A 26683-nucleotide genomic window follows, 5' to 3' on the forward strand; every position below is an offset into this window, starting at 1 on the left:
GGCGCCGCGACACCGGCCGCGGCGGGCGGGTTCCCCGCGGGGCGCAGTGTTTTTGCTATTCCATTACTGCTATTTTACAAGGAATTTTAGGCAGAAAAGAAGCATCCCCGCCCCATTAAAATCGTGTGTTTCCTGCCTGAGGTTTCTTTTTTGTTGAATTACTCTTAGCACCTTTATACAGACTGATAAAAAGGTTTTTAAAATCTGAACACATAATGAACTTACACTAATAAACTTCATTAATAACCCAATTGATTAAAACGCACTACGTATTTTATTATCTAACTACTGAATACTTAATTCTCAGCATGTTTCTGTGATGGGATATTCAGCTTTGAACATGGTGATACTGAGCTGAGGGTACACGGCCCAGAAGTTGAGGAGGACACCAAGGTGTTGCTCAGGAGGCAAGTGATGAAGAAACCAAAGGCGGTGAAGGCCATCAGTGTGAGAGCACAGAGAAGAGGTAAGAGCTGTGGCTGCAATGGAGAACAAGGCGGAGAGCTGGGAAATGGCCAAGTATAGCTTTTTGGCTGGCAAGTTGGCAGCAAGTTAGCTGTGAGGCTGCAGGGCACAAACTGGCTGTGCTAGCTCACATTTGCCCATGATGGGCAGATTGGGGAGGAAAGATAAGTAAAACGTCACATGTATATTACAGCACGATACACCTGTAACTGACTTTTAACGAAGGCAAGCACAACAATACCGAGCACCTTCCTCAGCCAGAGCTGTTGGTGCCCAGTGTTGTCCTGCGCCAAGGGCTGGCTGGGCACTGGGCCAGGGTCCGTGCTGGTTTCCCTGGGTCGGGGCGGGTGGAGACTCCTGACTGTCAGGTGAGCTTTGTGCAAGGAGTAGTGAGCTGTACAGGCCTCAGCGCCTTCTTTGTCCGAGCTGCAAAATGCCTGTAAGTGTATGTCAGTGCAGACATCCCATACCAAAATCCCACCCAGTTTGTCAGGATGTGGAGAGGTGGCTTGAGCACTGCTGGGGGTGTGTATCTCTCATCCTGTACTTCTAAGTTATTTATTCATGCTTTCTTTCAATGTGACAGTGCCTGGTATCTTGACTCCAACGTAACTAGGCCATTCCCACAAAAATGTCGGCATTTCAGTGTCAGTGCCCTAAGATTTCTCACAAGAGGGCAAAAGATTCAGGACAAACAGGATGTGCAGTGTGCTTGAGCAGTTGTGCTGTAGCATGCGACATCAAATGGATTGAATTGAACCTAATTATTTACACATATTTAAACAAAGAGGGGGTCTCCAGACACTTCAGCTCAGCATGTGCAGGTGAATAGAGGTACACAGACTGGCTGAGCTGAAAATACTTCAAAACAGTGTGAGAAAGACTAATTCACAGCCTACAGACAATTACACAGGATTAACTTGCATAATGATCTTACTGTTGATTATAATGGGAGTAAGAACATTTATGTGACAGATACATCATGCAATTATATGGTATGTAATTATATGGTATTACTGCAGTGTCAGTTAAAAGGATGTGAATCACTTACATATATAAGCCTCTGTCTTTGGAGAAAACAAAAAGAGGCCGATACTTTTCTTCCTGCTTGATTCCTGTAGATAAGATGATACTTACCTAGTTCTTAAAATGTCCGTGGAAACATAGGAAGAAGTGCTATTGCTTTTTACATTTTATCTTCAATATTCTGTTACTTGAGCATGTAATATTTAATATGCACCCAAAGTTTTAATGATCATGCTTTCCACTGCATCTGTGTAAGGAAAGAAAGGAAAGGAGATTGACAATTTTCACAGTGAGCATTTTGAAGGGAAAACCACAAACAAATTCAGCACAGTAAAGACCCAAGAAGAGGAAAATGAGATACAGAAGAAAAATCTGTATGTTTGACTGAAAAGGAAGGAATAGACTTTTATGGAGAGGAAAGCAGAAAAGCTTTGACTATTATCTTTAAGCGGGAGAGAGAACAATCAAAACTGACTTTATAGCATTTGAGCTTTGGTGATGCAGAAGAGATGGTGGTATTACTCACTGCAACACAGGATGAGAAAATGAAGAGCACTACTGCAGAACAATGAAGTCAGTTTTGGCTAAGCCAAACGTGAAAAGCCGGTCAGTCAGCCAAGATTAAAGATCTGAGAACCTCTACAGGATACATGATTAAACAGAGGGGAGAAAGGACTAGCATGGATAAATGCAATTGAAAGTTGTCAGAAATAAGTGATATATAAATCCTCATGAACAGCTGAAATCACGAACACGGATTTAGGGCTGCAAGACTTAACCTCCAATGGGTTGCCCAAGGGCACGATTCCTTGCCACTCTCCGACTGTTCTTTTTTCTTTCTTTGCTGGAGGGGGGTGAAGCAGTTTGTGCTGAATTGCTGCTTTAGGAAGGTTTTACTCATCTTAATCATTGATGATCAACTGAGCAAACTCATAGGATGAGTAATAGGTTTTCTTAATTTTAACTATAAAAATGATGGCTGAATAAAGAAACCGATTAAAACATGTATCTTTATTAAATTCTTCTAAAACAGTCTATTCATCAGGATCCACAATTACTTTGCATTATAAATTCTATAAGAAGAAGTTGGAGACAATCAAGTAACAGAAGATGACTGTGCTCCTAAGTCTTAGCAATAAAAGCAGAAAGTGATCCATTGACAGGAAGCGAGTACACAGCTCTAAGCAGCTTTGTACTTCAAGGGAATTTGAAGAAATACACTGATAGACGTGACTGTTCTTTAGTAACAATATTAAGATCCTGATGATGCCTCTGTTACACTCTTGGGGAAAAAAAAAATAGTTTCCAAGATCCATTAAATAGCTCACCAACTTGTATTAGAGCCACAATACTTATTACTGTCTAAACAGGCTTTTGCTTTGTCTTTAGCACTGATATTTTTTACCGCACTTCTGGAAAAAAAGAAGGTAAACACTTATCAGGCTGAAGTTCTTTCCCTTCCTACAATGACTTCTCTGTCCAGTTAAGTCACACCATTGTTTATAAAATATCATACAAGAAAACAACTTCTTTGTAGACTGGTCTGTAAAGATTTTGCTCCTTTTCTTGGCTGGAGGGGAGGGGAGAGAGAGAAAGAGATCTGTACAGACACATGTAAAATACACATGCACTGAACAGCCTGAAGAAATTCATTTCATAAGCCTGCTGAGAAGCTTAGTCATGTGCAGATTTTATCTATTACAGTTCCATAGCTCTTTTTAACACACCTGTATCATCATAACAAATTATCAGCTTCTAGATTACAACATCTCCTTATAAGCCTATAATGATGATGGAGCTTTATAGATTTGCTAAAACAGAAAAACCCATCTAATGTTTTCCTTTGTGAGTTTGTTCTGTTGCTGAAAATAAACATTTCCTTAATCACAGTTCTACTATGCCTAAACATTTAACATCGTCAAACTCAGAAAACTATGATGCTGACTTCAAGATTATAATTTCAAAAATGTTTCTGGCCTATTTTAGTTGCTGTTTGGTTTTTGAGCTTTCAGGGTATACTTAGGCCAATTTCAAGCATACGCTGGAATTTATCTTTTTAATTGATAGCCTCGTAGGACTATCAGTTCCCAGAAACTGGGCTGTAAGTAGCTCAGCAGATGTTATGGTAGTAGCCTTTGCCTTTATGTACTATCTATCAGCTCTGTAAGGAGAGAGATCTTTCTCAGTCTCTCACGTAGCGAAGGGCGCAGGCAATATTGTTGCCCTTGCACAAGTTCCTTTTGTCAGGTGACTAGCAATTAAACAGTCAGCTGAGAAAGAAATGCGCCTGGTCCTCCTCATATAGATGGCATTACTGGAACCAGCAGGGATGTATAGCTGTAGGGTCTTGTAATGCTGGAGCAACTGAATGGTCCTGGACAGGACTGATAAAAATATTAAGTTACACCGTGACTCTAATCGGATCTCGCTATTCACTCACTCTCAAGACTAAGAATAAAATGATAACATGAGATCTTCCACCATCCTTATATCCTGCCAAGAACAAACTTTAGATTAACTTGAGGATTTAGCATATATCTCTTGCCATATTTTGCTGACCTGCTCTTATGACATGTAGGATAGCAACAGAACACTTGTGCAGGCAAAGGTTTATAACCATGCTATTGCTTAACAAGGTTAGTTTTGTGTTCAGAGGTCACTTCCCGATAAGGAGTTTGTTGATCTCTTATCTTAACTGGAGAATGCATGAAACTGAAGTAGAAATAGGTACTGAACTTGAAACAGATCCAGATTTTCCTCCACAGTCTGTCTCCGTTGCGTTACCCTAGTCACACTGCAGGGCTGACGCTGTGTCCGGTGAGCTGCGAGCTCCCCTCATCAGCGTGGTGGAGTGACAGCCCGAGGCCGAAGCGGGTCTGGCTGGAGGGCTGCTGAGTTTTGCCAGTTCTCAGAGGGTGGAGTGTGCTGCCAGGTGGCAGGAGTTAGGGCTGCAGCCTCGGCTACACGATTCCGAAGCTGAGCTATGGTTACACAGGATGGAAGAGGATAAAGCCACAGACAGCTTCCTGCAGCCTGTCCCTCTTCCCTGGCCAAGCAAACCTCCGTGCAGGACAGAATGTGACCCCGTGTGTCTCATTATTCTGCACCAAATTTTGAAAATATACAGTAAAACTTCTGCAAAACCAAAGCTCAGTAGGAATGTTTCCATGAAATTAAAGCAATCTAGCACTGAACTTCTGTTTAAAATGACTTTTGATGGTCAGCCTAGAAGCTTTCCTAAGGCGTTTTGGAAGAACTTAGCTTGATTCCAGACTGATTCACGGATTTTCCAGTAATTAATTCCAATAGCAGTTCCACTCTTGAGAAAGTAGCCATCACTGAAGCGGCCTAAATCCAGATTTGATCTATGTTAAAAAGGGAACCCTGCAGTGCTGAGATCTAGATCAGTACTGTGGCTCTCAGGAAACTACTCCATTTTATAAAAATAGGCTCTCATTGTTGGCCAAATTTAAACCAAACTACAAGGACAATGTGTGAAACATTATTTGTGTGAATAAGCTTGAAGCCTACTTATTCTAAATCTGAATATGGCCTTTGAGGAGACTATAGAAACAGAATAAAGCAAGAGATTAGACAATTTAAGGATGTAAGTTTTGCAAAAGCTAATGCTAACAAAAGTTTGGATGATATATCTGATGTTATGTTTCAGAGTTTAAATCAATCTCTAACTATTAAAATTACAGAATCACAGAAAATGGAGATGGAAAAGATGGCAAGAGTGTATCTAGTAGACCATGTTCCTTCCCCAAAGCAGGATCAACTATACATATGTTCTTCCTGACAGATGTTAGACTACCATGGCATAAAATCCTCCAGTAATAGACATGCTGTAACTGCAATGCAACCTATTCTTATATGTCATTATTCATAATTTTAGAAAGCTCCTTCTAATGTGTGGCATATCCCTTGTTGCCTTTTAAGCCCATATATTTTTGAACATAGTAACAGATTATTACTGCTTTTTTATGGCAAATATTTATATTTTTGAAAGCTATTATCATGTTTCTCCATAGTCTTTTCTTCTCTTAGCTAAATGCTTCCCCATTCTTCCATTTTTTTTTCTCCTAAATCATGTTATGGGATCTCTAATAATTCTTATTGGTATTTTTCTGGAGTTTCTCTAACTTGTCCGCACCTGTGCTGAGGTATGGCATGCTATACTGAACAGAGTACACCAGCTGGGATCTCATCAATGACAAGCAGAGTGTAAGAATTACCTCTTATGTCTTAAACATGGTACTCCTGTTAATATACAGCTTGCTTTTACAACAGCACGGCACTGTTACCTTACATCCCCTTCTGCAGAGCTGACTGCCGCCCGGTATTAGAATGGTGCTTTCACAGGGGCTCATTAGCGCTCACTGCCCCAGCGTGCGGCGTGCTCTGTAGAGCTGTCTCATGCAGAACAGCTTTCTGGCTGTTGTTGGAGACAGGATGCCAAATTCGATAGCCTATGGGTCCGTCCAAAACACAGGTAAGTAGTTCTCAGGCTTCTCTTTGTAGAAACAGGTTGTTTGATTTCTACAGCTGGTTTTGTCATGAAACGTCCTCATCTACGAAAGGCTTAATTGGGTACTATGAAGATCAGGCTTAGAGAGAGCAGAGACATGAATCATGCTCACCTCCATCATGAGGAGCTTGCTGTATCTATGGATTGTGGCACTGTCCCTGTCTATCCTTTTAGGGTCCCCTGTTGTCAGATATGCAGCCATTATTGGGAATGGAAATTGTGTCTGTGCAGCTCAGAGTCTTGTCTATCTTGAAAAATTACATTTTATAATTGAACAAAAATCTCAACATACCCTGTAGATACAGTATTTTTGTTTAAGATCGTGTCAGCTGGTAACAGTTAAGAACCTCACTGCAGTGTCTGCAGCTTATTGACATAATGGGAATGCTTAAAGTAGGAGAAAATGGTTGCACTTTAAAATGTGTTAGTTAAAAAATTCTACTATTTGACATGATTTAAGCAGGAGTTGTATCTAATGTAGAGACAGCTGTTTCTTCCTCCCTAGAAACTTAAACTAATTTCTTTGAATGGGAATTCCTTTTACTTGGAGCTGTACATTGTTTATATAATCAGATTTCTTTAAAAAATGCAGTCTTTCTGTAGCTCTTCAAGTTCATCTACTTTGAACCCATACCCATTGATTATTTTACCTGATATATTATCAGCCACTGAAAAATGTAGAACAAGTTCCTTGAAACGGATTGTTCCAGTAAGTGTCTTGCTTTCCTCGTGGGGTGCTCATAAATACCCCTCTGTGCTAGTTTTTCCATGAATGCTTAACCTTTAGTTTTGGATTTATCCAGCAACAGGAGACCATTACCCTGCGACAGCCCTCTATCCCTTTCACAACTTCCAGATATGGACAAACCAGGCTTTAAAGTTCTTTGTATTTGGTATACTTTCTTCTCCACATTATGTACAATAGAGAGAGATTTGCAAGGAGGAAATGTGTCTGGTGAGACTAACAGACACACAGTTGAGGGGAAAAAGGACAAGCGCTCCAGCTGGGAGCATTAGCTCTGGCAAGAAGCAGCCAGAGCGCTTGCCAACCTGCAGATACTATTTCATCTATATGTGTGTATGTGCACAAAAGTATATCTATTGGTTTTAATACCTGTTGCTTTAAGTTTACGTTTCTTCCTGTGAAAGCTTAAAGCGGAAATGCTGGCCTCCAAAATCTTGTAATCACTGCATCCCACAGGCTCCAGTCCGAGGCTGAGTTGCACTGGCAAGAAAAGTACTTGAATTAACTGGAATCAGCCACAAGACAAAATGAGATAGGCATTTCCCCCCCCACCCCCCAAGAGTTGAAATATACTATTCTTACAGAATTGTCTGCAATTTTTAAGGTTAAAACAGGAATATTCTATGCAGACAAGGTGTAAATTCCCCAAAGAAATGTTAGCGATTGACTGTTAACAGAGGAAGGGGAAAAGAATAGTGGTGTTTGAGACTGAAGCAGTGAAAGTAATGCTGAATCGTTTCTTTAGATGCTACTTTGGGATGTTAAATGTTCGTAAACTAAGGAACGAACTGCAACCTCAAAAAGACTAGCTTAAAAAGCAGAATAGGATTCGCGGAAAAGCAAGAGATTTTAAATCAAGTACTTCAACTCCCTCTTCCAGGAGACTTTTAAAGATTATCTCGACGGGAATGAGTGTGATGGACCCGCTATTTAAAACGAAAACTCCAGGTGTGTGTGTGGGGGGAGGAAGCCTCCGCCGCGAGTAACGCGGCTGCAGCGAGGCAAAGGGCCGGGCGGGGTCCGCGCGGGGCTCCGCGGGCGCGGAAGCCCGGGAGGAGCCCCCAAACCCCGCGCGTGGGCACGGAGCGAGCTCGCATCACACATCGCCCGGAGAGTTTGCACTCAACCACCGCCACGGGGCGGCTCTGCGTTGGTTTCGCTCTCGCTGCTGCGGGCTGCAGGTCACGGAGCGCAAAGACCTGCCCCCCGCCGGGGACCGTAACGCAGGAAAACTTAAGACGAGAAAAGAATTACTTGTCATTTGAAAGCCCTAACCCGCTTTGCAATCACCCTTCCGCAAAAAGCGGACAGGCAGGAGCTGCGGCAGCGCCCACAGGCGCGGCGCGTTCCCGAGGAGGGAAGGGGAAGGGCTCGCTCGGAGGGGGGCAGCCCCGAGGGCCGGCGGCAACAACGAAGCGCAGAAGCCTCCCCCGGAGAATCAGTGAACTGCCCGTGTTTTCAATATGTTTGTGTTCCTCTTTGTACTCTTCAAAGCTAAAATGGCATTAACAAAAGAATACCTGTTCTGCGCTCATCTCGGACTTTATTCACCTTCAGGTGAAAAACACTATTTTTACCACCAGGAGTTAGCCGTATCTTCGGGTTCTGTAAAAAAATAAACGAAGAAAAGCCAAGACGTCAATAGGAAAACTCGCCCATCCCTTTTAAACAGCCAAAAGAGAGGTGTGGATTTCAGAAGAGCTGCCTTCAGCGCCTGCCCCGCGGCAGCCGGACGTGCGGTCTCAGCGCGTTGCAGAAGCGGAGCGACACCGTGTCAGCTCCCGTTACCGGGCACCGGCCGCCGCTGTAGCAGGACGGCGCTCGGCGGCTCCCGGGGCCGCCCCGCGGCGCGGGAGGGCAGCAGCCCGCTGCGCCCCGCTGCGCCGCGCGTAGCAGCCGCCCCCGCCGCGCCGCCGGGCGGATATTGGCGGCGCCTCGGCAAACACGGCGGGAGGCGGACAAACATCCTGAGCGGCAGGTGCGGGCCCGGCGGGCCGTGACAGAGGGCCCTCGGCGGGGTGATGCATGGGGCGGCGGGCAGCTGCCCGCTAATCCCCGCCGCTGCCGCCGCGGCCAGGGGCAGCGCCCGCCTCCGGGGCGGGCTGCGCGGCGCCCCGCTGCGCCGGGCTCGGCGCTAAGGCGGGGGAAATCCGCCCCTTTCCCCGTGTCTCTTCCGTGCACCGCGAGGTGCGCGGCGTGGGCTACGGAAAGACGCTGCACCTGCCCTTAAAGGCATTTATATTATTTTCATTACTATTCGGAGCGTTTCCTCGGGGAACGTGCGTTCACGCGGGGAGCGAGCCCCGGAGGGACAGACGGTGCGAGCGCCCCGCTGCGCCCCGCGTCACCTGCGACCGGCACCCCCGGCCGTGCCGGCCCCACGGGCCCGCCCGAGCGCTAACCGGGGGCTGCGGGCAGCATCTCCAGCGGGGCCGCACTGAGGGGAACGAGGGTTTGCGCAAGCGGGCTCCGAGGCACCCCCGGGGGAAGCTCCTCAGCCTCCGGGCTTCTGCAAGCGGTGTGCGAGCAAGTGCATTTAGTGACGGGAAGGCTCCAGAGCGAGAAGCCGGCGAGCGGGGCCTGCCCCCGGCCTGGGGACTTCCCAGGAAACGGCAACCCGCGTTACTAAACTGCGCGAAGTGAGCGTAGAAGTCGTTCGCCGCCTGTTCGGTAGCGCTACCGGAGCCGCTGATGGCTCCGCAGCAGGAACAGCCTCCGCGGCCGAGGCCCCGTCCTGCCCTGCCTGCAATGCAGTAGCTTTTGCAGTAGATGTCGCCTCTAATAAGCACCTGGCGCGTGCGGCGCCGGGCGGGGCGCCGGGGCGGGGCGCGCAGCTCAATGGCCCGGGCGGGCTCCCCGCGCGGCGGTAATGCCCGACCGCCCTCCCCCCGCGCGCGCAGTGACCTCAATGCAAATGGGGTGCCGCGCCTGGCCAAGTCACTGCCGGATTTTGTGAATGGGACGCTCACGGGCTGGGCGATGACGTAACCGAGGAGCTGGGGTTCGGGGTCCAATGGCGGGTGGGTTCCCGGCGGGCGGCGGAGCTCCCCATTGGCTGGCGAGGGCCGCGCGGGCGCCCACGCGCGCTGCCCCGGCGGCAGGTATAAAGGGGAGCCGGCGGGCAGCGCGCGGCACCGCGGCTCGGCGGCGCGCACGGGCCTGCACCGCTCCGCACCGCACCGCACGGCGGGTCCGCACGCCGGTAAGCACCGCGCTCCTGACCTCTCCCGCTTCATCGCAGCGGGTCTCGCGGGGCCGCTCCGCGCTGGGCTCCCTTCTGCTGCCCGGGGCGCCGCTGCGCTCTCCCGGGCGTGCGGGGCGGCCCTGCGGAAGGGGAGGCGGAGAGGGGCGAGGAGAGTTAGTCGCCGTCTCTTGTCCTTCCCCGCGGCGGCCCGGGCGCCCGCAGAGCCGCGGAGCGCTCCCCGAGCCGGGGCGAGGGTAGTGCGGGCTCGTCGCAGCCGAAGGCGCCGGTGCCGTGGGAAGCAGGGGTGCGCGTCAGAGCAAAAGCGTTCAGTGATCATCTCTGAAAACTTCGCTTGTTCTCGCGAATACGTTTTCTGAACTTGCCCTTTTTCTGGTCTCGGAGTAGGGACGCTTTTTGAAACTGAACTTACTTAATTTTTATAGTGTAATTTGAGATGGGATATTAGTGTGCTAACGGTACCAAGAAAGAAGCAGTTTCAGGTAAAGTGCTAACAATGGCACTTAATTCTTAAAAAATATTGAACGCTGCTTTCTTGTGTGACTCTTTCCCTGTAACTGTGCCTGTTTGACACACTGAATTTGATATTGTATGCATAGTCAGAGGAAAGTGTTTTGCATGAATTTGAGAGTAATTCTGTGTTAAGTTGAATAAGCACTACAGACAGAACTGCAGCTCTGAAAAGCTGCCTTTTTAATCACCTGTAACAGTTCTAAGTTATTTTAAAACTCTGAGAAAATCAAAGTAAAATAGCAGGAATCAAAGGAAGTTAAAAGGTAATATAAGAAAAGGCTATTAGCATTTGTGCTACTTGTGTGTCAGAAAAGATGACCTCTCTAGCAGATCTCATAGGACTGGGAGGGTTGGAAAATGGTAATTGCTTGATGTACCTCTTTGTTGTAGAGAGAAATCATGGTTATGCTGAAGATTTCATCTTTCCTTGCTGTCTTTGCCTTGGTTGTGTGCCAGATGGACAGCTTCCAGGCAGCCCCGGTCAGGTACGAAGCAAAGAGCTGGTCCTGTTGCTGAGTGCTTTATCTACATTGGTGTTAAGGAGTTTTTCTCCCGATTTCAGTGACAAATGCTATCAAAATATTTAATCTTCTGTAGAGATCTAAGAAAATGGATTATAGTAAATGAGAAAGCTGAATTCTTTTAATATTACTTGTGATACTATGTTTTCTTTTATGACATATATAAAACACCTAATGCTGTGCATAAGCATGATGTGTATATTCACACCTGTGAAAGATACTGTCAACAGCATGCATGACACAACGCCTCTCGTCTCCAGTTCTCTGTAGCACTCTGGTTATATTCACCCTGTTTTGCTTGCCTCTGCCTAGACCTGGCTTAGAGTCTGTAACAGATCGAGTGACGCTAAGTGATTATGAAGCTCGGAGATTATTAAGTGCACTGGTGAAAGAGTTCATACAGATGACAGCAGAAGAGCTGGAGCAAGTCTCTGAGGGCAATAGGTAAGGACTGTGGTCCCGGGGCTGGGAGGAGGGTGGGAGGACCATGTGTCTGATCTCCACCGAGAGCCACCTGAGTAGACCCTCTGCAGGCTAAGACGTCCCCTTCTCTGGGGTTATGGCTAACTCTGTTCGCTGACTCGGAAAAGGATGATGCTGCAGAGACATCCTCTCATGTTGCTATCAGGGGAAAGGCTTCCACCTATTAACCTGCTTCTATCTGTCTCACAACTGAAAATGGAGGGCGATTTGAACTTGAATGAGGGGGTTGCGTTAAAATATAGCAGCAAAAGGTATGTTTTCCTAGTGGGAGTGCTAGGGGCCATCCAGTCACTCTTGGATTCTCTGTCGTGCAAGTGCATGCTGTTGTTGGGCATGGAGAGCCACCAGCAGGAGCGAGGTACTCCTCCCAGTGCACGCAGCGCCCCTCTCCCATAGGGCAAAGGCATGCCGGAGCATTTGCATTACCCTAACAGGACTCGTACTGCGAAGCATGGTGATGATGGATGAGAGACTGAAGCATGCCGAGTACATTGAAAGTAAAAATCCCTGTCCCCTAACTACCAGCATCCTTTGAAAGGCTGATCAACCTGCTTTTTGAACTGAAGTTTTAGTGAATTGACTGAAGAATGGTGTATTCCTTCTGACTGCATTTGTATGGACCTTCCTTGCATGGAATGTGATGTGAGGGGTTGTTTTCTTTCAATTTTTTGTTTGTTTCTCTCCTAACTGTAGTTATTTGTTAGGGAAGGAATGCATGAACACGCATGTTTGAAACTACTCTTCTTTTGGGCATGTTTTCTTTCCCCCTGCAGCCTGGATAGACCTATTTCCAAACGCTGTGCCAGTCTGAGTACTTGTGTGCTGGGCAAACTGTCTCAAGAATTGCACAAATTGCAAACTTACCCTCGCACTGACGTCGGGGCTGGAACTCCTGGCAAGAAACGGAGTGTGCTGAGTGACCTGGACCATGAACGCTATGCAAACTATGGGGAGCCCCTAGGAGACAACTAGACATGCTTAATTCTGCCCTTCTCCCTTTTTTTAACTTGATGCATGTGGATCTAACTTTGATTGCTAACTTTGCTATGTTCTTTTGATTCTGTTTTCGACAGAGAATGTTTGAGGTGGACCTAATGTTAGGAAGACAGAGTACATAACATGCATATCAGGCCAGGGGAAAAAATAAGCAAGAATGAACAGCATTGCCTTGAAATTTCAAATGATTTTCTTAGACATTCACTTAAAAAACAAAAAAACAAAACAAAAAAACCCTAAATGAGGCTCTTCATTTCTGGCTACTAAATGTACAAGTAGACTTTTCTTTCATGCCTGCCCATGCACTTACTCAATAAACCTATTTTTCTATAAGGATTAGATCTCCTTGTTTTAATTACTTGTTTAGATCATGAGATTTCTAGATAAGGCTAAAAAACTTTACAAGTTGTCTTAAAGCTCTAGAGAGGCAGTACAATGCCAGTAATTCTAGAATAGTTGAATAAGGTAATAAAGTACAAAGAGAACTTAAAATTGGAATTACATATATACACACATTCATATGGATTGATGTAATCAGGCATGCATACAATCCTGCTAGCAAGGCTTTTGAGAAGCAAAGGAATCGGGAGAGGCTCATAGAGAGTTGTTCAAACAAACTTGAAATGTAAACCTGTTTAAAACTGAGTACTGAACACCTCCAGGTAAGAATTTAATACTCTTTTCATTTTTCCTTCTCATTTTATGATAGGTCTTTACACTAATATATTCAAAATCCAAATATCTTTAAAATACCACATTGGTGAACTGTACGTTGGGAGACACAACCGGATTTTTCTTGTAGTACTTGCATTATATGTTAGCTTGTATTTATAAAAGGCATTTTCATTGGCTGTTCCTCACAGATCAATACTTCTTTACTGTTATTCTTTTGCAGCACCTCTCCTGTAATCAGAGGCTTGTTCCAAAAATGGCCTTGATGTTACAAGCGATATTGTTATTGTTAATGAGCTCAGTTCTGTAATGTGTATTTAAACAGAATCCCCCCCCCAAGAAAAAAAATCATTAGTAGAAAACTCCTTTAGGCAGGGATAGTATGAACATGTATGTCCTGAAGTACCCTGTCTAACAAAATGATTAGTTACAGTCTAACTGTAGGCACAGAACTAGCACGTTAAAGCGCTGTACTCGAGCAGGGTGTCAGCCATTAGGTACGTGGAAGCAGCATGTTTGTGTGGTTCAGCTCTGAAAAGTAAGTCTAGGAGACCAAACGAGCAGTGGGTGTGCAGGTACAGCCCTGCACAAATTTCCCTGACAGAAGTCCCATAGTTCTCAGTGACACTAGGATTTCACATTTTTGGAGGGGGCTATTAAGGGATTTAGGTGCTGAACTGAAGTCAAAACCAACTGCGAGTGCTTGCCTTCAGCAGCAGTGCAAACAAAGCACAGATCCAAGCTGGAGGAAAGGGGGATTGGCCGAAACCCTCAGGCTTGCACCTCCTCAGCACTGCTGTTAGCCACAGCTACTTGCTGGTGGCAGGGTACAGCTCAGGTGTCGCTGAAGGACTAGTTTGGTTTAAAGTCTTCAGTCTGATTGCCCAAGAAAGGGAGGGCTCAGCCACCTTTCATAAACTGAGTCTGACAGGGAGAAAGGGAGGAAAAGGGGAGGGAAACCCCCCCCAAAAGAACCCAACCCCTCTCTCGGAGCTTGCAAGCTGAGCAGGCTGAAGCTGGAAATGCCTGTTGCTCAGTGAGCCTGCTTGCTCTCTTACAGAAAAATCTTTCCCAGCATAACATCCCTTACTGAAGTTCTGATGCATTCAGCATAGGTATTTGGGAATTAACTCCTTGTTTTCATGTTGAAAAGCAGTGTGACGGCACAGAAGAGGGCGTGCAACACAGCAACCTGCGTAACCCATCGCCTGGCGGACTTCCTGAGCCGCTCGGGGGGAGTCGGCAAGAACAACTTCGTACCAACCAACGTGGGGTCCAAGGCCTTTGGCAGGCGAAGAAGAAGTGTTCAAATATAAACAGCAGAATGCTAACGTGCAGATGGTAAATATGTTGCAATATGCATAGAATCTGCAGCCTTTGGAGTTGGTAGAATTTTAGTTCTGCTGGATGAGTAACAGACCTATGGTGATCATCTCCTAAAAACTGGACAAGTAACAATGTAGTAAAGTGCTAAAAATAAATTGTAGCTTATTTAAACTGTGAAAAAGAGCTTTCATAGATGTACTACTTGGTTATCTAGCTTCACAGGGCACTAACTAAAAACAACAATTTGAAAATACTTATTCATTTTATCAGTAATATTCATTATCAACATACCTGTAACTCTGGATTTGTTTCTTTCAGATTGTCATGAAACTGAAAATCCAACTTTCATTTCTAACAAAAGCAACTCTTCTCCATAAATCAAGACAGCCAAAAAGAAGATTAATTTTGCATCCTAATATTGAAAATGTTTTGTTTAATACAAACGAAAACTCTTCTGTTATGTACAGTACAAGAGATTCTAGTTATTCAAGTTAAATTATTGTATATTCTTTTTATATGCAATTCTATTTCAAATAAAATGTGACAGCATCTATTATTTATTTATCTTCTAGCATATATGTGATCCATGCTATTTATCCTGGCACTACTGCCAAAACTCGGGGATTATACTAAATTGCTGCCTGGCAAGGCATATGTGTATAATATGGTGTGCTGTGCCTTGATGTAAAACACTTAACTAACCTGATTGTAAAGTATGTTTAAAAAAAAAAAAGAAAAAAGAAAAGAAAACCAAAAACTTCAATATTGTATCACTTGTGAATTTACGCAAAAATTAAAAAAAGTATTTTTAGATACACGTGGGTCGAGAAACTGGTTTTTCATTTGAACACTCTTACTTAACCACTTGGCACTAACCCAGCCTCATTGCATTTCAGATGGCCTATAGGTCTGCTAGAGCCTTATTAACTAAACTGTGCGCTTTGAGTCAAACGTTCAGACTAGAAAGAATAGCTGCCTATTATTTTTATAAAGCAATAGCTCAAAGCTATTGACTCAAAAAGATACCAATAAGTGAGACTGCTGCTAGAAAAATAAAAAGAAGCTGCAGTTCCATTCAGTAAAACTAGGGAGAAAAACTGCATTATATGTAGGTTAAGACAAAATGGTTTAACATGGGACATAGTCAAGGTGAAACAGCCTAACGTGCTTCGTAATGTGGGGTTTGTATGTGTGTGTCTAAGTTTGAAAAAGTGAATTGGAAAGAAAAAGGAGCTACAGCAATGTCCATTTTTCTTTTCCTGAGACAGATTCTATTTAGGGATAAATAATTAGAGTGAGTGGAGAAGAGGGTAGCTGGAACAAATCCATGGATTTCTAAGTGGTGCTGCCAACTTCCTCCTCAGAGCTGCTGCTTTTTCAATTTAGGAGCTGAGTCAGATATTTGTTTAGATTTGGTTTGTGTTCCACAGCTGGACTCAAAAAACTGCTTCATCGGTTCAGATGAAGATCACCTCACAGTGCAAAGTAGAGGTTAAGGCTCTCACAATATTTCTGTCTGTCTTTGCTGCAGGTATAATAGCAAAAAAAGAAGTACGGTCAAGCAGATGTAGCCATAGCCAGTAAGGCCGTCCCGTGATGATACTTCTATACCATGCTCGCTTGTGGCTATGGTTTTACACCTTTGGGAACGTTTCAGCCCTGGTAAGTCAGTGCACAAAGCAGACCTTGGAGAAAGCAGTACAGTTCTGAAGAGGTTTCAATGCTTAAATGCGCAAAAGGAGGGGCATTCAGATGGGGTCACCTCTTCTTGGCTTGGAAATCTGTTGTCCAGACATAGTCTAGCGCTTTTTCCCATTTTCCTTGGAACTATCTGAAATTGGCCACAACTGGGCATGCTGTATCAGCAAGGTGAACCAATGCCCCATGTTTGTGTGAAGATCTGGTCAGGTTGTCTGTGGAAGGCCCAACTGTAAAATTTGGGGCCAGGAAGTATTTTTCCCTAGGTTTCAGGTGTTTTTTTCAGTTTTCCCCTGCAGGAAGTGTGGATCATGTGCAGGATCACGTGGGCATGTTCACCTCGCTGATTCCCTGCTACTGCAGAGCCGCCAGGTGGGGGCAGTAGTCAGTCTCATGTTCCCAGCTACACCAGGCAACAGCTTAATCTGCTCGGAGTTAAAATGCCTAGGCACAGGTATTGGGGGGAGTACATGAAATATAATGGTTCATATTTAGTAAGAAGCCAGACAAGATGCTTGTGGACCCCTTCACTCCTTAATATCTAGAAACCCAAGCAGTTTATTTCTTCCATTTACAGCCATCCTCTGCTGAGAGATATTTGAGGCTGCTTCATATATTTCTACAACAACCAGAGTTTCCTTTCAGTCTAAAAACTATCAAGCCTTCTTTACATTTTAACAAACTTATGAGAATTTTCTATTAGTCACAAGGATTTCCTCAGACTAGTATTCTATGCCAAACTGCAAACCTAGCCTAGAGCTTCTGCCTTCAAGGAAAAAGTCAAGTAGGTCTCCTAGGGGGGGTTTCCTGTGACAAGGGAGCTTTCAGGTGGTAACATTTCCGTCAGAATTCATCCTGTCTGTTAATAACCTCTCCATGTCGGAAAACATTTCAACAGAAAACAGAGATTCTAGTAACTTTGGGTATTGGTTCTTTGAGTGTCCCATTTGGAGAAAGGTTGGATTAAACTTTTAGTACTCTTTTTTTTTCCCCTCCTTAGTGAGAAATATTTACTTTCATATCTCAAAATCTTTTCTTATAGTAACTTCTCTCTCTCTTCCCATTTAGATCTCTATCAGCATGGCAATGCAATATATGCACCAAATAAGTATGCCTGTAGAGGACATAAAGGGCCACAGCACTATGAAAGTAAGGGCAAAGGGGGAAGATAGTGAGGACCCTTCTATCTTTTTCTGTGATGTGAAGAGATAGAGACCTTTCGCGACAAAACTCAGTTGTTCAGAGCTTTGGGGAGTAGCAGATTATTATTCAAAGAAGACAAAACTAGAGGTGCAGACAGCAATATTTTAAGTTTTTTAACATTAAGGCAGTGGGTATGGTAGAAGGAATTCAAGACCCACTAGAAGCTTGTCGATTGTTTTGATTGACTTTGTGAACAACTGGAAGAAATTGCTTCCATTTTTCAAAGTCCTATTCTTGATAGTACTACCCAAACTTGTTAGCTCTTAAAAAAAAACCCTGAACTTCAGGAGCAAATCTCTTCTGGAATTAGCATTTAATAAGGGAAAGTATGGTTTCCATTGTACTTACGTTTCCATTACATTGCCATTCTAAGCATTCTGAAAGCGATAGAAAAAAAAATGTTAATGCAGTATGTGTGAACAGCTTTAAACACAGGTTATTTAGTATTTACTAGTATCAGCCAAGATAATACAGAATAGTCATGTATGTGTTTGTATTCTTGTTTAAGAGGTTGTATCGATCATGCCTATATTTTGTTTCTAAATGTTTCTAAAGAGTTGCTTTTTTTTTTAAGCTGTTTGAAGTCAAAGGCTTTGGGAAGCGTACTTTGTGAGCAAAGGCAAAGGGGTAAGAAATTTCTGAGAAAGAAATGTCTGAGAATAATTTCTTGTTGACTGTCTTCACGTCACTACAGAGTTTTGGGGCTTTCATTTTGCAAGTGATTTTGTAAAGATTTTGTTTTCCAGTACAAACAAACACCAGCATCATGTGGGCCCAGGGAAGGTAATGAGTTTAGCCCAGTCCTCTGCTCTGCGCTGAAGTGAAGACCTGCCGCTTTCCTGCGCGCTGTCCCGTTCTCCGGGACAGGCAGTAAAAAAGCACCACCTTGTGGCCACCGAAGAGCACAGTGCAGGTATGCAGGGCTCCTTATCCTCTGAAATATTCACGTGCCTGCTCCGGCTTTTGCCTGGCCGAAGGACGCGGAGGCCGAGCAGGGTCCATCGCGGGGGCTCGCGGGACGAGGCAAGCTCCCCCTGCTCGCCGCGGCTCATGGGCCAAGGAGTGGGCTGCAGGGACGGGCGCAGGGTGCAAGGCGTCGTGGGCTCCCCAGGACCGGAGACGGACGTGTGAAAGACGAGCTAACGGAGGAGCTAATGCCAACCCAGGCCCATGTCCCTGCCACCAGTCTGAACAGAAAGGTGGGAGCTGTTCACCCCTGCGCTTTTTACTAAAGCGCAAATTGCCTCCTGCTCCTAAATCCGACTGATGTTTTGGTTCAGGATCATGAATCAGGACACTGTGGTAGGTACCAACAGAGCATCATTTTGAAATAACCTAAGTGGACTTCCACTGTGGTGCTCTCCTGTTAGTCTGATCCCTTTTTGCCTCTTCTGCTAGTGGAATTTAATTCATCTTCCTGAAAGCTTCCATCATTTGCAGTGTAAGAAAAGAGCAGAGCTAATGCTATTGCTTCTGACACTGAGCACTGCCAAAAGCAACTTTTAGCAGGCAGCAGTAAATTTTAGTATTGGTTATCTAATCCAGCATTGTCATGTATAATTAGCAGATTGAACGCTGGATAGTTTTTAAATCCTTCTGGATAATTTAGGTCTGTGCATTTCTCTTTTCCTTTCTAGATGGATGTATCAAACTATTGCTGAAAAGGAGCATTCCTGTTATGCATGGATTGGGCATTTCAAGCCTGATTTCAGCGGTGTTGAGCGCTGACAGCTTCTGTCCAAGCTGGTCATGCTCATTCCTTCTGATAGTCAGGTGCAGGCTGCTGATGTTGCTGGAAGGGGAACATGCGGTACATATATTTTCTGTCCTTTTACTGTTCTAAAATACACCACAGCCTTCCTGAGCTCTGCACAGAATTGTCCTTTGCTTTGCATGCTCCTTATACCTTTTAAAATTCTCCTCTTTTGCAGAACATGTTAAAAGAATATAATACTCTTTTTCAGAAAGTAATTTATGCCAAGCATCACAATACCTTCTCTAGGAGCTTTCTGAACCATCCTCAGAGTAATAAGAATCACTGCAACATTTCTCTTTTATTTCTATTCTTGGCTTTATCACACTTTGTGCTTTGCACCCATTACTCCTTTGGCTGGGGCTGAGGTGTCATCCCAGCTAACTTATTAGTTTCACTTCCACAAAGGCAAATGTGGCATTTACAAATCTTAATGCATACCTCTGGCAGGCTTTTTTTTTTCCATAATATGTGAGCAAACACTCTTCGATCCTACTCATTACTTCATTACGCTCAGATTGGCTGTCCACAGAAGGTGATTACACTCGTCCTAGTCCACTTTTCTATTTACTGCTGTTGTTGTGTCATATTTCCTTTTTTCAATGGCTTTTCCTAATAGTATCTTGTCACATTAGCACGAGGCAATCTGGCATTGCATTCATCTACTCAGTATCCATGAATTACAGTATGTATCATACATGCAAGAAATTCATTTGATTTCCCAATTGTTCTTTGAGGGTTTGCAAGCCAGTCTTTCCCAACCAAAGAGCAGTCATCTCATGGTGAGAATATGTATGGTGGAAACATAGGTGCAACGCTCTTGAATAACTGCTGCCAAGATTGACAGCAAACATAAGGGCTTGAGAGGCCAGCAGCTATGCTATAGAAAGAGGAAATTGCCTCGGGTTGAAGCAGAGAGGGAGGGGAAGAAATGAGGGCTTTAAACACTGAACCATTTTTGTAATTGCACAGAGTGCTGGATGCAATAAGCAGCACTGTTTGCTGAGCTGCTGACCAGACTCCCTCGTCGTGTCCCTGAGTGGCTGCCGTTCACCTTAGGGTGCAAGAAGGTGGAGAGGGCAGTCAAATTGTTGTTTTCAGTGCATTATCTTGTATTTCTTAACCTTGTGTTTTATCTCCTTCAGCACTAGTCGAGTATTTAGATTTGCTGGGGATCTCCTAATATCTCCGAGTCTTCTTCATCAGTCAGTTCAGGATGGTTCGGTCTCCTTGATGCGAAGGACTGGTGGGTGTTTTTCAGGCTGGTGCATGGAGCTGGGAAGCAGGCAGTGCCTCAGTCCTCCCCGGCACAGACAGAAGGACCAACCGCTCCCGCTCCTCCAGGGGGGAGCTGCCAGCCTTCCCCTGCAGGTGCCACCTCCCGGGGGGCGCTGGGCAGGCCGGGAGGTGCCTCCTCCGCACCCCTCCCCGGGCCACGGACCCCGCTTGTCCCCAGCCCGTAGGTCCCACTGACCTGTCCTCGCTGCGCTATCAACCACCTTCCTCTTTAGCTTTGTTGCAGGTCATTAATCATATCGTAAGCAACACTTCATTTTGCTGTTTAGAAAACCAGAAAGTTTGCTTACTTCTTGTCTTGCTCTCAGGCCATTTCTGCTCCATGACAGAACTTTCATCCTACGGCTGTTTAGAGTCTCTACAGCTTCTTAGTAGCTTTGCAAACACTTTGAAAGTCCAAATCAATTATATGAGCCATATTAATTTGTCCATTATTCTGCTGACATGCTTGAAAGGCTGTAGGTTTTCACTGCCTCCTGTTGTGGAGCGAGCCAATTATGCTGAATAGCATGTATTCCTAAAATAGTTGCATATAGGATAGTATATAATTCCATTTTTAGCTCATAATATAACCATGTATTTGAACTGAAAAAATATCATTGTTATTAGTAGTAGTAGGTAGGAATAGCCTGTTATCACAAAAGAATTTGAAGCAAGATGAAGCAAGTACATCATGGGTACAAGTACATGCTTGAGCAGAGGGGTTGGACTAGATGATCTCCAGAGGTCCCTTCCAACCTCAGTCATTCTGTGATTCTGTGACATGGGGAGGCATGACAGTACCAGTGCAGTGACTTTCAGGTGGACATGCAAATTTTATATATGGAAGAATCCTCATAGTTTAGAAATGCTTTTTAGCATGTCAGTCCTCCAAGAAAGACTTAAGAAGACAATGCTGCAATGGACATTTGTGTGTGTGTGCACGTGTGCACACACGTATAAATATTTTCCAAGCAAGGTCTTTACTAATAAAGATAATAAAGATCATTTCCTCTTAGGCTGGAAAATCCTTCTTTATCCTTCTGTAGTTAAAGATACTACCCAAGTGTTTAATTAGTTATAAAACTGCATAACAATTTGTCATTTTAATGTAATGGAGGCAGAAAATTAAATGGAAAAAAGAAATAGAGCCTGCCCTCAAATGCTGGAATTGTAGAGTTTGAAAGAAAAGTGTGCAAGGCCTACACATAAGCAGACAGATACCAGACAATTTGAAACGCTTTTCAAATATTGGCAGTGATGTCAAAGAATTTTTCATACATTTTAAGCATTGCCCATTTTTAGTTCAATCATATTCTTGGTAAAGTTGCACACTTTAATGTGCAGAAGTTTTGTTTGCATTATGTTAAGATGCCTTTTCCTTATCTGTCTTAACTAAGGTTCTCAGAAGAGGCAAAGTGTCTATTGTTGGTATCTTTTTCCAGCTTGATGGTAGCAGTTCTGCGTGTCATCTTGCTCCTTGGGTGTCAAAGCACTCATTTGGTATTTATGTATTTTGAAACTGCATGTATTTAGTACTTATCTAACTGAAACATCTGTGTAACTGACATTCTTAATAGGATTTGTGTCCATATTCAGCTAATTCACTGACTTCCCAAAAGATGGTGGAATACCAGCTTGTACCAACAGCATCAGTAGCTGCAACACTGTTAACTTAAAAACCTGACTTGTGTCCCATCGCTCAGTAACACAGGCAGCGGAAGTGGCCGGGGGCACTGGCAGGACAGCCGGCGATAGCCTCAGGGTCCTCAAGACCTTCTTCCCCTCGTAATCACCAGTGTTTCCCCTCAGCAAAGGCTGTACTGTTTACGTGAATGCTCCTCACAACATTTGCAGAAGCTATCTGTTATATGATGCAACTGGCATCACTCTAATGACATGGTGCGCAGAATTTAAGGTAAAGCCCGCGCTTTTGCAAATGTCAGTAATTTGGCAGGTAAAAAGCACTCCCAGTTCAGGAGCTCTTGATGATATTTCAAGACAAAAGATAACCCTGAGCTGTCTCTCGCAGTCAGCCAGCCTCAGCTGGCCATGCTCCATTAGCTCTCCTGAACTGTACAAGGAGACACCCTTCTCCCGCAGGCTGCAGGGACTCCATCTCTGGACACCAGGCTTATCTTTCTATGGACACTTTTTTTTCCCAGGTTTTACTCTCCTTCAATCAGGCATTCAACGTGATGAGGCTTCACAAAGTGCAGCCTCCAGCACACTGACCAGAAAATATTATTATTTGTAAAGTGGGTGCTTTTTGCTCTATACCGTCTAATGACCTTCCTTAACTGTAGTGACCTTTGTAATTACATCAGACTAAGAAGTAACAGGCCATATATCTTACAGCTCACTTTTCTCCCAAAATGGATATATCCCACTCCTGCAATTCAGGTGGCATTTCTCAGGTATGCTGAAGCTCCTTTACAGCACTCACAGAGGACCCTAAATTGATGTAAATGTAAAGTGTGCCTTTAAGGCCCATTTATATTGCCACAGAAGTGTAAAGTGCCTTTAATCTAAATGAGAATCTAGACTAACATTTTCATGTCTTTGTTTCAGTTTCAGATAAAAATTATATCTGGGAAGAAAAGAGGGGAAGGTATTTTACTTTTCTGTTTTAGTAAGTTTTTACTACTGCTTAGAAATTAAAGCTATATAAATATATTCAAGTTAAGAAAAGGAGCAGTTAGTAAATGCATCTTCTAGAAGCTAGAGGGCATAGGAGACATAGGAAGTCTGCTGGTGGAACTCAGTCATCAAGATGTATGAGTGAGTCATTTAGAGTAACTTTCTGTTGTTTTTGCACAAAACATCAATTGCCATTCAAGTTGAAACTGATTTTGTTCTCCTTCTGAAGAGCAGTGGTTGAAAAATGGAAATATCTTTCTGAATTTTGATTAGTTTTGCAGATAATCTAGAGAAAAATCAATTATTTGTAGAGCTATTGATCTAAATGAAGATGCTAATATATACTTCCAGTTTTTAATTCAAAAGAGTTTAGTAATAAGTTTATGTTCTGCATGATCTCCTACTCTTAACCATGAAAATAGACAGCTATTAATAATTCTTTTAATAGAAAAGGTGAAAGGTAAGTTCATGGGCCTAAGAGCATTGCTATCATGCAGAATAACCACAGACTTCATATTTTTACTTGTCTAGCTGCTCTGGTCAAAATATTTGGTAACTTTTCTTCACCCCTAACAAGTATTTCTGTGCTAGTGAAAATCCTGCTGTGTTTTATGTTACTGTGTGTCTCCTAGTATTTGTGTGGTGGGGATACTGGCAGACACTTCACAGTACAAACCTTATTTTGTTTGCATTTTGAGAGCAGAGTTCACAGGGCTTACCCTAAATGTATATTACAAACAGATCAGCCTGAATTGCCCTGAATTGCCTCCCCAAATCAACTTCCCCAAATTCCAGTGTGTTTTGTTTTCAATTCAAGGCAATCCAGTGAGAGAACTTCCCAAGTTTACTGTGCTTTACCCTGGCCTGTAAAGGAGTCAGGTTTTAAGTATTGATTAGTTTATGTTGCATTTCTCAGGTCGGTTGACTTTCTCCCAAACAGAAAATCAAATGTACCATTAGTTTATAGGACTCTATCATCAAAGAAAAGATCCCCTCTAGCCATTGTGAACTGCTGCATTTTCCGCAGGTTTTATGCCTGAAGCCAGACAGACGTTGAACCACAAGGATGATATTCCAGTAAACAAAACAACTGGTGGAGTAATGAAACTCCACTGAATTATTCATTGGGTTCTGAGTGATGCAGAGACAATTATTATAGTGAACACCCCTGAAGACGAGAGCAGTACCGCAGGTGCAGCGCTGCCCGTGCTGTATACCTGACCTGTTTTCCCAGGTAGGCATTTGCAAAAATGAGTATCTTGTATAAATGAACTGGAACAACTGCGTTTGGTAGCTGTCCCTTACTTATTTAGAAATTGTCACTCTAATTCCAAAAAAACAGTTAAGTGCATGCTCCAGTGCCACGGACATCAGATTAATGCATGCTGAAGTGCTTTGCTGAAAAGCAATGGACTTCAACGTATCTTTAAAGAGAAGCACATCTTCAGCCTTGCTGGCTCAAACCTGATGATGCCTGCTAATAAATGTCACAGATGAATACAGGAACACAGAATACATCAACACAGAGCTGATTCCAAAACCCACTGCATACCAATATATAATTTTAACCTATGAAGCATTTTCCCAGCAGACCTATGAAAATCAAGGAACTGTACAACCTCTTCAGGAAGGTAGGTGTCTCGAGGTACAGTACTCCTACTGCTATTAAGGTTGAGTGATAATCAGTGATGTGTTAGTGTGCTGAACAGGGACATTGAGGGGGGATGTCCAGCACAGACAGAGGAACTGGGGTGGAGAAAGTTCTGAGGGGGAGGCCAACTGTGCCCATAAAACTGAAATCACCTTTCAGATAAAAAATATTTGGAGGAATATTTTTGAACAGTGCTGGGTGGGAGTTCAGGCTGAAGCCTGCTGATAGTGCTGATGAGTGAACTGGCAATTCGGCCTACAATTCTGGAGGAAGCATTGCAGCGAGGGGAAAAGAAAGAATCCTCACTATAGAATGAAGCTGAAATCAAACCCTTCCATCTTCCCATGCTCAAAACCCCGTTACAAACTTCAGTGGAAGCAATGAAACCTTCAAAAACTTCTTAGTGATCTGATTGCTGATAACCTTTCATGGCAGAGAAGCACAGATGGGGAGAATCGAGCACTCAATTCAGATTTGTGCTGGGCTTAAATGTGGTAGCGATGAGTACCGTAAGAAAGTCCAAGAAGGAAATGGTGTGTGATGCCACAGGGTGTGAGAAACATGCAGTCCAGGAGGCCTGAGGAGTTATAAAATATTGTTCACAGTGTACTATCAATACTGTGTACTGAATGAGGCAAAATCTTGCAGACAAAACAGAATATAAGCGTACAAGTCAAGACAGTGTTTTAAATGTATGGTAACAAGTAAGAAAAATGCTTGAGTATCTTGGAGTCCCCACACATGAAGCCTCATATCTCAAATAATGTCCTCTTAACACTGTACTAATATAAAATGCAAGTATATAGTAATATTCAGATTAATTTAACTCAACTGACATCCTATTTTAGATGTCTGGTTTTCTTCTGATGGTGGTCACTGCTAAGAGCTGTCGTACTACTTGAAATACACTGAGAACAAGGTACAGATGTTACTTCACCATCAAATGTCACAGAACGTTTCATTTCTTATCCTTCTATTCAATTTTTTTTTAATATCATTTACAATTTATTACAATGTTTTTTCCTGTTCTTCAAAGGGAAAGTAAAACTTATTAGGATGCCTAGTAACCTGGAGTAAAATTTAGCAAAATAATCCATGATACTTTGGCATGAGAAGCCAAAAGCTTATGTGGTTTGCTACTGGATTTCTCAGCATATGTCTGTTGGAATATTTGACTCTTTGTTTAACAGCATGTTTTTTCCTGATAGTCATTTGCAGAAGACTGATAGATGGTCAGTCCTAAAAATGCAGGTTTTGATTTAATACAATATTATTAGCTTCATGTGGTAGAAGACTGCTGTCTCTGCATTTTCTGCAGCAGATGTGCACTCCACCTTTGCTACCTCCTTTCTGTGAGACTGTGTTGCTAGACAGAGGCATGCAAAAGTTCCAGTGTTGTTTTCTTGAGACTGTACATATTTATGTCTTGCTGCTGTCACAGGTCTCCTCCTGCCTCAGAATTGGACATATCTGCAATAACTGGGTTCTGGACCTTATTCTCTAATTTTGACTTCTAAAGGATCATCATTTATAGGGGGCTGCACTGAGGCTGTGCGATGGAAAATCATTTATTCTAAAAAGCTGTGTACTCCTGGTTCTTCCTGCATAACAGGCTAGCCATTTTTGATCAACACTTGATTTTCTGTGGTATCTCTGTCTCTAGGGCTTAAATAGAATGATGTTCAGCTGCAGCTTCTCTGAACTTTTGATACTTGTCGGCCATTTTCTACGTTATTCCCTATCCAGTCCATATGTTTCTGCACATGAATAGGTCAGCCATTCAGCTTTTTTTTTTTTGATGGTAAAGCCTTAATTTTGTCTTCTGATGGAGGACATTTAAATGTGGAGACTACCAGTTTTTTGTGGAAGGATTCCAGGGGCTTTGGCATTCTTGCACGATTGGATATCTAAGCCCCACTACAGTCAACTGCTGCATTACAACTGGCCTCAACAGAGGTTATGTGATTTCTGTAGCATTTCTCT

At 43.7% G+C, this 26683-nt stretch overlaps 2 protein-coding genes across 4 annotated transcripts in view; both read left to right on the forward strand.

Moving 5' to 3' along the window:
- Nucleotides 1–10873: 10873 nt before the first annotated feature.
- CALCB (calcitonin related polypeptide beta) lies at nt 10874–15295 on the forward strand. Of its 3 annotated transcripts, none has more exons than XM_026070373.1 (4): nt 10879–10967; nt 11316–11447; nt 14308–14511; nt 14812–15295. In XM_026070373.1, exons 1-3 carry the CDS (start codon nt 10882–10884, stop codon nt 14468–14470), a joined length of 381 nt encoding a protein of 126 aa, XP_025926158.1. In that variant the 5' UTR covers nt 10879–10881; the 3' UTR covers nt 14471–14511; nt 14812–15295. The 3 variants fall into 3 exon arrangements, with proteins under 3 accessions (XP_025926149.1, XP_025926158.1, XP_025926166.1); XM_026070381.1 differs by having other exon boundaries at nt 14311–14511; XM_026070364.1 differs by lacking the exons at nt 14308–14511; nt 14812–15295 and adding an exon at nt 12260–12819 and having other exon boundaries at nt 10874–10967.
- A 797-nt stretch (nt 15296–16092) lies between these two features.
- INSC (INSC, spindle orientation adaptor protein) overlaps nt 16093–26683 on the forward strand; it is a 168318-nt gene continuing 157727 nt past the window's right edge. Inside the window, 2 exon segments of the mRNA XM_026070738.1 lie at nt 16093–16142; nt 20280–20380. Of these exon segments, the coding sequence (XP_025926523.1) occupies nt 16093–16142; nt 20280–20380 (151 nt within the window).

Source organism: Apteryx rowi, unplaced genomic scaffold, assembly GCF_003343035.1.
Source record: "Apteryx rowi isolate R43461 unplaced genomic scaffold, aptRow1 scaffold_107, whole genome shotgun sequence".
Taxonomy (NCBI): Eukaryota; Metazoa; Chordata; class Aves; order Apterygiformes; family Apterygidae; genus Apteryx; species Apteryx rowi.

Excerpts from the sequence above, each read along its gene's own strand:
- CALCB (XM_026070364.1), top strand. The coding sequence starts at position 10,882 with ATGGTTATGCTGAAGATTTCATCTTTCCTTGCTGTCTTTGCCTTGGTT. Across the intron at positions 10,968-11,315 it reads TTCCAGGCAGCCCCGGTCAG|ACCTGGCTTAGAGTCTGTAA; the intron begins GTACGAAGCAAA and ends GCCTCTGCCTAG. Across the intron at positions 11,448-12,259 it reads CAAGTCTCTGAGGGCAATAG|CCTGGATAGACCTATTTCCA; the intron begins GTAAGGACTGTG and ends TTCCCCCTGCAG.